The 11578-nt window shown below is 43.8% G+C and overlaps 1 protein-coding gene across 4 annotated transcripts in view; it reads left to right on the forward strand.

Moving 5' to 3' along the window:
* The window catches only part of SETD3 (SET domain containing 3, actin histidine methyltransferase), a 78717-nt gene extending 68270 nt beyond the window's left edge, over nucleotides 1-10447 (forward strand). For 2 of the 4 annotated variants that reach the window (XM_034992783.1, XM_034992782.1), the window contains exons 10-13: nucleotides 804-970; nucleotides 1828-1913; nucleotides 8290-8450; nucleotides 9134-10447. In XM_034992783.1, coding sequence (XP_034848674.1) covers nucleotides 804-970; nucleotides 1828-1913; nucleotides 8290-8450; nucleotides 9134-9565 — 846 coding nt within the window. In that variant the 3' untranslated portion in view covers nucleotides 9566-10447. Of the gene's footprint in view, nucleotides 1-803; nucleotides 971-1827; nucleotides 1914-8289; nucleotides 8451-9133 lie in introns of those variants that run through there. The other 2 variants (XM_034992784.1, XR_004677028.1) reach the window with 2 other exon arrangements.
* The last annotated feature ends 1131 nt before the right edge of the window (nucleotides 10448-11578 follow it).

Here is an 11578-nt window from a genome sequence, read left to right on the forward strand (position 1 = left end):
AGAACACAGTTTTCGATTACATAATCCGCATTGTTCTCTCTCTTTTTCTGTTGATTAGAACCTTGTTTATAAAGAGGCTGTTTATTTAAATGGCAAAAACAAGGGGACTGGGAGCCGTGGATCTTACATATCCACTTTAATCCGTGAATTTTTCTCTCATAACCTGGGTGGGGGCAGGGTCAGGCCTTTCAGTACATTTGAAAATGCGCATCTTTGAATGCCTCCTTTCTGCCTATTGGGCTTATGACCAAGCAGTTAACCCCCAAAAGCAGAACTGACGTCAGCCGTTGACGCACCGTTGACGTTCCAACTGAGACAAAACCAACTAACGAAGTGCTGATCGGCCCTTCCTTCAGAAGAGTTAGAAACCCTCCTGCTAGGTGCCGAATTGCCACAGGACCTGGAAATGAGTGTCTTGACAGACATTGTCTGAGATCTTGTTCCAGGGGAGACTCTTGTATTAGAAGGAGAGGGGGGACGGTCGCCAGTTGTCAGCCGTACGTACTAGTCTCGCTGTCCCAGGGACGGGGAGGAGGCAGGGAGCGCTGTGGCCCGGGCTCCTCTGAGAGGCAGGCAGGCCCACGCGGCAGCGGGAATAGACAGCCTCTGTCACCCGGCTCAGTCCGGGCAGCTGGGGCGTTGCGGGATTGCAGGGGAGACGTGTAGTCACTGTAGAGCTGTCGTGTGACCCTAGTGGAAAGGACAGTTGAACATAGGGGAACTGATCCTTTGCCCTGCTCTGTATTGAGAATGATGTTGAATTTCTTTTATATCCCTTTATTTTTTTCTTTACTGCATCTCAGATTTACATTTTTTATGGCACTCGGTCAAATGCAGAGTTTGTGATCCACAGTGGTTTTTTCTTTGACAATAATTCACACGACAGAGTGAAAATAAAGCTGGGAGTCAGTAAGAGTGACCGGCTGTACGCCATGAAGGCTGAGGTCCTGGCCCGCGCCGGCATCCCCACGTACGTACGGAAACACTCACCTCTTTCCTGTGTCCCTTAAAGTATTTTCAGTTGTGCAGTGTTTAGTTGGTGCGTTAATACAACTTCTCTAGAGTGGTTTGTCTTCATGTCTTTGTCGCTGCTACACAGCAGGTTTAAACAGAGATGCATGGAGACTTAGCAGTGTTTTCAGATAAATAGCATTTTGTCGTTGGGAGCACTCACGGTCCGTTCCAGGGGACACGGCCTGAGCTCCTCATTAAGTTAAATAAATACTGTGGATCATTGGTGTCTTTCACCTTGAAAAGGTTAATGACCCGGATCAATTTGTTTCATTTAATTCTTTGCCACCATTAGTTTCTGTAATGAAGTCATGATCCCCATTCAAGAATTTCTGGCGAAATTCTTCGCGATTTTCTTGCATTTGAGGTGCAAAATGATAAAGAAGACAAGAATTATGATTTATTAGTTCTCCGGGGAATGGAGGAACCGTTCTTAATGAAAATGGATTATCCAGACCTGTTTTTATTGAACTTGTCAATATTTGATTAATGATTAAAATGTGAACTCAACATAAATTATTGTTAACAGTTTTTGAGAACCACAGGCACACTTAATTCTCTGAGTATGTCGTGTGCACCCTGAGGTGAAGGCTTTTAGACGCTGGACAGCTGGACAGCCGGCAGTCACCACTGTCCTCTCCGGGAAGCCTGCCGTCCTGTGCTTCCCAGGCATCCAAGGCAGTACTTGTAGGGCTCAGGCGAGGGGTGGGCGCCCCTTGAGGATGACCCACCCTGCAGAGTGTAGAGTGAAGGGATCTCGCTTGCCGGGAGCAGGTGCCCAGGCAGGGGGACTAATGCTGTTCCCACTTTTGTCAGTTCCAGTGTGTTTGCGCTGCATTTTACCGAGCCACCGGTCTCTGCGCAGCTCCTGGCTTTTCTCCGTGTGTTCTGCATGACCGAAGGTAAATGATTTCCGGGGGAAAAAAAAGATGTTGACTTTTTAAAAAATTCATGAAGTGTAAATCATAGATTTAGATTAAAGATTCAGATTAAAGATACAATTGTTTATTTAAAACTAGAGCACTTTTTGGGGAGAGGGGAGAAGGCACTGTTGGAAACCGAAGTGGATCTGTTTGACCCTGGAAATGTTTTATTAAATTCTTGATGTGTTGTCAATATTCATCTGTAATAAACAACTGATTCCCTAATGGGTTGGAAGATAACTTAAAACATCTGGGGTTGTCTGCATGAAAATTCTGCGTTTGTAGAGGGGCGTCTTTGCTGTGCTCGCTCCGCAGACAGCCTCCTCTCACTCGCGCCGTGCTGACGTGTGAGTGCCCCCTGACGTCACGTGGTCAGCGTGGCATACGTGAGCCACAGGACTTCACTGGGCAGCTGACTCTGCGTTCCAGATCTGAAACTGCTGGCAAGCTTTTTAATGTCAGGCATCCTGTTAGAGTCATTAACGCTGCAAACAGAATCTGTTTACATCACAAAATGTTCTTGTCTGCAGCCTCTGATTTCGGGTACAGAAAGTGTTAAATGTATGTATTGAGCATCTACTTTTATGTTTACTTAAGACAAGACATTTGGGGTTTCTTATACTGAGATTTGACCTATTGTGGTTGTGTTTTCATTTTTTGTCTGAAAATGTACCCCCCCGTCCCAATCCCATGGTCCTGAGGTTTCACGTTTACTTTTTTTTTAAGTTTTTATTTAAATTCCAATTAGTTAATGTATAGTGTAATATGTACAATATGGGAATCATATATCCCCTGTGCTGATCACAAGTGCACTCCCTTAATCCCCATCACCTATTTCCCCCATCTCCCCCCCCCCCCACCTCCCCTCTGGTAACCATCATTGTGTTTCTATAGAGTTTAAAGGTTTTTTTTTTTTATTTATTTGGCAGAGAGAGGCACAGCGATAGAGGGAACACAAGCAGGGGGAGTAGGAGAGGGAGAAGCAGGCTTCCCGCTGAGCAGGGAGCCTGATGCGGGGCTCGATCCCAGGATCCTGAGACCATGACCTGAGCCGAAGGCAGACGCTTAACGACTGAGCCACCCAGGCACCCCTGTTCTATAGAGTTTAGAGTCTATTTCTTGGTTTGTCTGTCTCTCTTGTTTCCCTTTTGCTCATTTGTCTTGTTTCTTAAATTCCACATATGAGTGAGATCATACGGTATTTGTCTTTCTCTGACTGACTTATTTTGCTTAGCATTATACTTTTTATCTCTATCCGCATCGTTGCAAATGGCAAGAGTTCATTCTTTTTGGTGGCTGAGTAATATTCCATTGTATGTATATACCACAGTTTCTTTATCCATTCGTCAGTCAGTGGACATTTGGTCTCTTTCCCCATATTTTGGCTATTGTAGATAATGCTGCAATATACATCGGGTTGCCTATATCCGTTTGAATTAGTATTTTTGTATTCTTTGGTAATACCTAGTAGTGTGATTGCTGGATCATAGGGTAGCTCTATTTTTAACTTTCTGAGAAACCTCCATACTGTTTTCCAGAGTGGCTGCACCAGCTTGCATTCCCACTAACAGTGTAGGATTCCCCTTCCTCTGCATCCCCGCCAACATCTGTCGTTTCCTGACTTGTTAATTTTAGCCGTTCTGACTGGTGTGAGGTGGTATCTCATTGTGGTTTTGATTTGCATTGCCCTGATGATGAGTGATATCGAACATCTTTTCCTGTGTTTGTCGGCCATTTGTATGTCTTCTCTGGAAAACTGTCTATTCATGTCTTCTACCCATTTTTTAATTGGAATATTTGTTTTTTGGGTGTTGAGTTTGTTAAGTTCTTTATGTATTTTGGATACTAACTCTTTATCAGGTACATCATTTGCAAATATCTTTTTCCATTTAGTAGGTTGCCTTTTAGTTTTGTTGATTGTTTCCTTTGCTGTGCAAAAGCTTTTTATTTTGATGTAGTCCCAATAGTTCATTTTTGCTTTGGTTTCCCTTGTCTCAGGAGACATACCTAGTCCTTCAGCTAATGTCAAAGAGGTTGCTGCCTGTGTTCTTCTCTAGGATTTTAATGGTTTTCTGTCTTATATTTAGGTCTTTAATAAGCCATTTTGAGTTTATTTTTGTGTATGGTGTAAGAAAGTGGTCCAGTTTCATTCTTCTGCATGTTGCTGTCCGGTTTTCCCAACACCATTTGTTAAAGAGACTGTCTTTTTCCATTGGATATTCTTTCTTGCTTGGTCAAAATTAATTGACCATATAATTGTGGGTTCATTTCTGGGTTTTCTGTTCTGTTCCATTGATCTGTGTGTCTTTTTTTATGCCAGTACTATGCTGTTTTGATTACTGCTACTTTGTAGTATAACTTAAAGTCCAGAATTGTGACGACTCCAGCTTTGTTTTTCTTTTTCAAGATTGCTTTGGCTGTTCGGGGTCTTTTGTAGTTCCATACAAATTTTAGGATTGTTTGTTCTAGCTCTTGTGAAAAATGCTATTGGTATTTTGATCGTGATTGCACTAAATGTGTGGATTGCTTTGGGTAGTATAGACATTTTAACAATATTTGTTCTTCCGATACATGAACATGAAATGTCTTTCCATTTCTTTGTGTCTTCCTCAATTTCTTTCATAAGTGTTCTGTAGTTTAATTTAGAGTACAAATCATTTACCTCTTTGGTTAGGTTTATTCCTAAGTATCTTACTGTTTTTGGTGCAGTTGTAAGTGGGATTGATTGCCTAATTTCTCTTTCTGTTGCTTCATTATTGGTGTATAGAAATGCAACAGATTTCTGTATATTGATTTTGTATCCTGCAACTGAAATCGTTTATCAGTTCTAGCAGTTTTTTGGTGGAGTCTTTTGGGTTTTCTATATATAGTATCATGTCTTCTGCTAATAGTGAAAGTTTGACTTCTTCTTTGCTGATTTGGATGCCTTTTATTTCTTTTTGTTGTGTTATTGCTGTGGCTAGGACTTCGGTACTATGTTAAATAACAATGGTGAGAGTGGACATCTCTGTCTTGTTCCTGACCATACTGGAAAACCTCTCAGTTTTTCCCCATTGAGGGTGATATTAGCTGTGGGTCTTCCATATATGGCCTTTATTATGTTGAGGTATGCTCCCTCTAGACCTATTACTTTGTGGAGGGATTTTTATCATGAATAGATGTTGTACTTTGTCAGATGCTTTTTCTGCATCTATGGGGAGGATCATATGGTTCGTATACTTTCTTTTATTAATGTGGTGTATTGTTGATTGGTTTGTGAGTATTGAACCACCCCTGCAGCCCAGGAATAAATCCCACTTGATCATGGTGAATAATTCTTTTAATGTACTGTTGGATTCGATCTGCTAGTGTTTTATTGAGAATTTTTGCATCCATGTTCATCAGGGATATTGGCCCGTAGTTCTCTTTTTTTGTGGTGTCTTTATTTGATTTTGTTATCAGGGTAATGCTGGCCTCATAGAATGAATTTGGAAGCTTTCCTTCCTTTTATATTTTTTGAATAGTTTGAGAGTAGGTATTAACTCTTCTTTACATGGTTGGTAGAAGTTGCCTGTGAAGTCATCTGGCTCTGGACTTTTGTTTGTTGGGAAATTTTTGATTACTGGTTCAATTTCTTTGCTGGTAATTGGTCTGTTCAAATTTTCTGTTTCTTCCTGTTTCCATTTTGGTAGTTCATATGTGTCTAGGAATTTATCCATTTCTTCCAAATTATCCAATTTGTTGGCCTGTAATTTTTTATAATATTCTCTTAAGATTGTTTGTATTTCTGGGGTATTGGTTGCTATTTCTCCTCTCTCGTTTGTGATTTTACTTACTTGGGTCCTTTCTCTTTTCGGTACGTCTGGCTAGAGGTTTATCGGTTTTATTAATTTTTTCAAACCACCGGCTCCCAGTTTCATTGATCTGTTCTATTGTGTTTTTTTTTAGTTTCTATGTCATTTATTTCTGCTCTGATCTTTATGATTCCCTTCCTTGAGGTTTCACTTGTAATTGTGTGTGTGTGTTTGCTGTTGTAAACTACCGTAAATCCTGTGATCCTGTGCAAACCAGATTGGGTAGGAAGAAGTGAGTAAGTGAGTTACCATCTAGTTGAGCAGACAGATAAGCACTTCTCCGAAGGAAGCTGCCCCAGCAGCAGGGAAGAGGCGGTTTGGTCTGCAGAGGCAGAGTCTACTGGGCTCTGTTGTCCTTGGCCCCCCTGTCCTCTTGTCTGGCTGCAGGAGAAATGCTGTCCGGTCCAGGGTTTGACATCAGGGTGGAGGTGGTAGAGACAGTCCCCAGACCCAGGCAGTGTAGACACCAGCTGCTGGAACCCACAGAGCTATGAGATGGCACTTGCCCCTTCTGAGCAGCCACATTGCTGTAGACTCACTGCCCCTCAAGTTAGCGCTTCCGGCTAGTTTGTACTTTGGTCGTGGCTCGAGTTAAGGGTTTCCTGTGGGCTTTTCTTGCATACGATGCAGAGCTAGAACACTGAAGGTCACAGTTCATAGCCTGTAGGAATTTGTGACAAGAGACGACAGTGATACTGATCCCTGTCACTGTGCCAGTGCTCAGTGTGGGGCGGACTTCGTGCTCATTCTCATCAGGCTTGTGAGGCATAGGGATTCCCACGTGACTGACGTGGAAACTCCAGTTCGAAGAGCAGGAGTAACGTGGCCCTCAGCTGGCAGGTGATGGCCCCACGTCAGGACCCAGCTCTGCTCATCCAGAGCCTGCGTCCCAGGCATCCCACGTGGCTCCTGCTGGTTTACAAAGAACAAGATTCGTGGAAGAGATCCTAGTAGTCCAGGGGTCTGGACGAACCAGCGTTCAACACGGAGCCAGGTTGAGGAGCTAGGGCACTGGTCACATGACCCCACATGTACTCCCGTGGTGGCCGGGTGAAGGCACAGAGCCCCGGTGGGGACTCAGAGGATCTGTCAGGGCTTTGTTAGCTGTAGGCAAGCAGGGGAAAGGGCCTACTCACGAAGCCTCTGGTCACATGGTGACACGGCCTCATGTCCCCTTCCGCCCCCCCTTGGTGGTTTCATGTTCCCAGTAGAGTGAATAAGCCCAGTTTCACTGTTAAAAGTAGCAGAGAGAGAAGGCTCTGCTTCTGCCCCTTAGCTTTTCAACGTTGAGGGCAGACCCTGGGCGGGTTTAGGAAGAAAACAAAACCAGTGACCTTAGTGAGGGCTTCTGAAAAGAAATCTCTACCACTCAGGAAGCATGTTTTAAATTTTCAGCACTTTATACAAAGAACATAAACTATAGGATCCAAAATATAAAAACCCTGAATTTTATCATGATCTTTTGCTATCAAATGCCACCTAGTAAATTTCTTTTTTGAACATTAGATTAACTTCTTTTTTCCTTAAAAAACAAACTGCCTGAATCATTTTAGGTCTGCTGATTCTCTTTAGTGTCTCTTTAGTCATAGAAAGATAATTTGTCGTGTCAAGACAATTGATGTATTCTTCTTTGAATTCCTCTAACTAATACTAATAAAAGTTTGGTTTGCTGGCAGCAGATTCTTCAGTTTGAATTGTAAATAGTGACAGCTGTGGGGCATTTTGCTCTGAAAGAGATACTGTCTCATAATTACATAAGAAGTTGGGGTGTATTTCTTGAGCATGAATAGGATCAGCATGTTTGGGTCTCTTGAAGATAATGTGCCGGGAGCTGAAATGCTCAGAGCAGTTGCTGCATCCTTTCCTTTTCTTAAATATACTTGAAGGTAATTGAGTTGTTCACTTATGCTTATTTGTAATTTCTGTTTAAATTCCTGACAAGTGAGGGAAAAAGGCACATTTTTCATTAAGATTTTTATAGTCCATTTTTCTTATTTCTTTCGGTTTGTGGTTTATGTGTTGTAAGAGGAGATAGATAGCTTTGTCAGGTCTATTGCTGCCATGAGCACCAATCTGATTTAAATTTAGAAGGGCCACTGGATTGTTGTGCTGTCACCCGTGTGTACTATTTACATTGTTCACCTGAACGTCTTTTTGACCCCGTTGGTGTGACTGAGCGCGTGGTTTGCCAGAAGGCTGTCGTCAGAATAAGGGACGTGTCCCTGTAGATTTGTCCTTAAAACGTATCTTGTGAAACTGTCTAAAAGCTCTCAGTGTCCCTCATAAAAGCAACGAGAGATGGAGGGCTGTGCCGAGGCTTGGTCTGGACTCCCAATCAGGAAGGCTGGTGTGACTTACTCTGGAGAGCCTAGCCTGGCCTGGCCCAGCCCATCGATCCCGGGGAGCTTTTCACCACAGGCGGGTGACGTCGCTGGGGAAGATCTTTTCCAAGGTGGGCTGCTTGTTAAAATGAGAAGCCGTGCTGTTTCCTCCCTCACAGATGGCTGTTTGTATTTCTGCAGAAGAATTGAAGGAGCATTTGCTGGGAGATAATGCTCTCGACAGAATCTTCACTTTGGGTAATTCTGAATATCCCGTTAGCTGGGACAATGAGGTCAGACTTTGGACATTTCTTGAAGATCGAGCCTCGCTTCTTTTAAAAACATACAAAACAACTGTTGAGGTAATTAGATCGCTTCAGTGAGGATTTGAGCTTTGTCATGTTTTTAGGGATTTTTAAAAAGAGATTCCTTCCTAAATGTAAATGACTTTTGTTAGCAAAATCGTTGTATATCTGATATTTTTCATTCAACTTATTAATATTTTCCTATTTAACGCATTTATACTTATCAAAAGAATCCTCTTGAGGCATTGTTGACTAGAAGATGAATTTTTAAAAATTATTCAACACTTTCCTGTAATTCTGAGTTTTCATTTGTGCTTTCCAGGTTTACCATTGCACCACTAACTTCACATGCATCTCGCTCCTTCATTCATTCATTCAGCACAGTGCCGAGCCCTGGGGCCTGGCAGTGCACGAGACAGACAAGGAATGATTTTTAAAATAAGCCAAGTTCCCTGTCAAATGTGGTGGGATACCGTTTGATTTAGGCTCACCATTTTGGTTTTATGATCACTTTCTTGGGGTGTAATTTAAATACAATACAACCCACGCTTCTAAAGTGTACATTTTGATATAAGCACATAGTCCTGCAGCCACCGCCACAGTCAAGTTCTAGAACCTTCTGTCACCCCTCACATTTCCCTCGTGCCCCCATCCGTGGCAACAACTGATCTGCCTTCTGTCGCTGTACTTTTGCTGATTTAGACTTCTTATAATTAATTTTGCTCTTTCTCGTTTTCCAGGAAGACAAATCCTTCTTGAAAAACCACAACCTTTCTGTTCGTGCAGCAATGGCCATCAAGCTGCGCTTAGGAGAAAAAGAGATTTTGGAGAAAGCGGTGAAGAGCGCGGCTGCGAACCGGGAGCACTATCGCAAGCAGGTGCAGGTGGGGGCCCCGCTGCCCCGGTGTGAGGAGAGTGGCACGGGGGGCGCCAGGCTGCCCCTGGCCTTGCGGAGCCTGGAGGAGGAGGCCGGGGTGCAGGAGGCCCTCACCCTCACCGAGGCCGTCGGCAGGGCGAAGGCTGTGGAAAACGGGCTCGTGAATGGTGAAAACTCTATCCCCAACGGGACCAGGTCAGAAAAGGGAAATTTAAATCAGGAGGAAAGTAAAAGAGCGACTGAAGGCACCAAAGAATCTTCTTCAGATAGCACTGAGCGTGGTAGAGAGCAGTAGCCCTGAGAGGAGGTGCCGTCTGGTGGGGGGTGGGGGGTGAGTTGAGCAAGTTTATGAACCGTCCATTTACATCGCTGTGTTTTCTTGTTCACATTTTTCTTTCTGCAGAGAGGAAAAGATGTTTTTGCTGCTTTATATAAAAACGATTTTTTTTAAGTTATTTAAAAAAATCTAGCTTCCCTCTTTGATTAAGATTGCCATCTTGCTTCTGGGCAAAACGAACAGGTTATCAAGCCACCAATGAGGTGCTTTGGAAGACTCTGTAGACCCATTGTGGGCAAATGTGTTTTCTTCCTGGGGAAGAATGCAGTTCTGCTCTCAGCTGTGCTTTTGTAGGCCTGTCATCTTGACAACCAGGACGACAGCAGGACTGGGTGTCGGCGCTCTGGGGGCTCAGCGTGGGGGAGGGGGGGCGTTGTACAGCACAGAGCGGGCTTGAGGTCTGGCCACTTGAGGGTTGGGGCGAAACTTTTTTTTTTTCCTAAGAAAATAACACCCCGGTACTGAAAGAAAAGTGAAGGTGGCAACCTTATTTTTAATAGTTTTAAATGTTGATGATAATCCTAATTATATAAATACACACACACACACACACATCTAGTGATTTCTAAAGATTTGTTTACCTTTTGTGTTTTGTTTTACTGTGTTAAGAACTTGTCCTTTCTCCTTGAATCACAGTAGGACATGCATCATCCTCCTAATTTTAAATGTTGGCTCTGATTTTAAAGTGTTGCATTTGATTTCCCGTGTCGGTCCAGCTCGCCATGGCGGTGTTCGAAGTGAGGCGGCTCCCTGGCTTTTCTGGTTTTCACAACAAGCTAGAGATTTTCAAAGCTACACTTTTGAGTAAAAAGCCTTATTAAAAGGAAAACATGATTAATATTTTTTGTGTATTCCTTTTCTTTAAGTGGGGACAGGCCCTTTGAATTGAGCCTTGACGCAAACCATCCTGCTTACTCTTGGAGCAGGTCTGAACGTGGCCTGTGCCCTGAGCTGTGCTTGCCCCAGGTACACAGAGATGCAGGATGGGCCTGAGGTCGGCCACTCCCCAGCCTGCAGGGGGCTGCCCTGAGGAGGACCTGGTGGCGGCGGGCACACACCAACAGGGCGCTTTTAGGTTTTCCGGGAGGCCAAGGCCTAGGGATGGTGTGCCCAGAAAGCCACCGGTTCTCAGGCCGCGGATGGCCAGTCTTCCTCAGCTACAAGTTTGCACATCATCTCCGAGGTCCTAACTGTGAAGGACATCACTTATTTTGGAAAATGCTGTGTAAATTCTTCACCCTGCTATTTTGGTGACATTGGTGCACACAGGTGGTCTTAAGGACATTCTCCCTGTTTCTTCTCAGAGAAGATGCAGATCTGCAGAGAAGTTGCCTAATCCTGCGCTGAGGATGCATTGCCTTCTAGAGCTCAGGAGGCCGTTAAATACGAGGGGCAGGTTTCACTTTCACACGTGGTTGGTAGCATTTATCAGTGTTGACGGACGCCCGTAACTCTAGGCCATTGTTGATGGGTGTGCAGCTTCGACCTATTCATAATGATGCCTGTGATTGCAGACTGCCCCATCAGCCTTGTATCTGAGATACTTTACCAAAGATACAAATAGTCTGTAAAACCTACAGATCAATTTCCAAAAGGCAGAACTGTGTATGTGAGGCGCTTTCTGCTCTGGCATAGAAGCCCCCCATAGACTCGGACTTGGATCACCAGTATGTCTGTGGATATATTTTCTCATTGGTTTCAGAGTTAAGTCTAGTATTAAATACGTCCTTGGAAAAAGTATATACAGTTGAGATGTAAAATAGTGTCTTGAGATGGGGTGACAAAATATTCCCTGGAAAAGACACGATTCCGATGGAGCTGACAGAGCCCTGGGTGGGAGTTGGACTTTAGGTCCTGGCCCGCAGGGCACTGCTGATGGGGGTCGTCACGGCCCCCCGGGGACTCCATTTCTTCTCTTACTTGTAAGGTGATTATTAAAAGTCCCTGCTTAAAAATTTGGAGACTATTCTG

Source organism: Mirounga leonina, unplaced genomic scaffold, assembly GCF_011800145.1.
Source record: "Mirounga leonina isolate KUSES-001 unplaced genomic scaffold, KU_Mleo_1.0 Mir_82, whole genome shotgun sequence".
Taxonomy (NCBI): Eukaryota; Metazoa; Chordata; class Mammalia; order Carnivora; family Phocidae; genus Mirounga; species Mirounga leonina.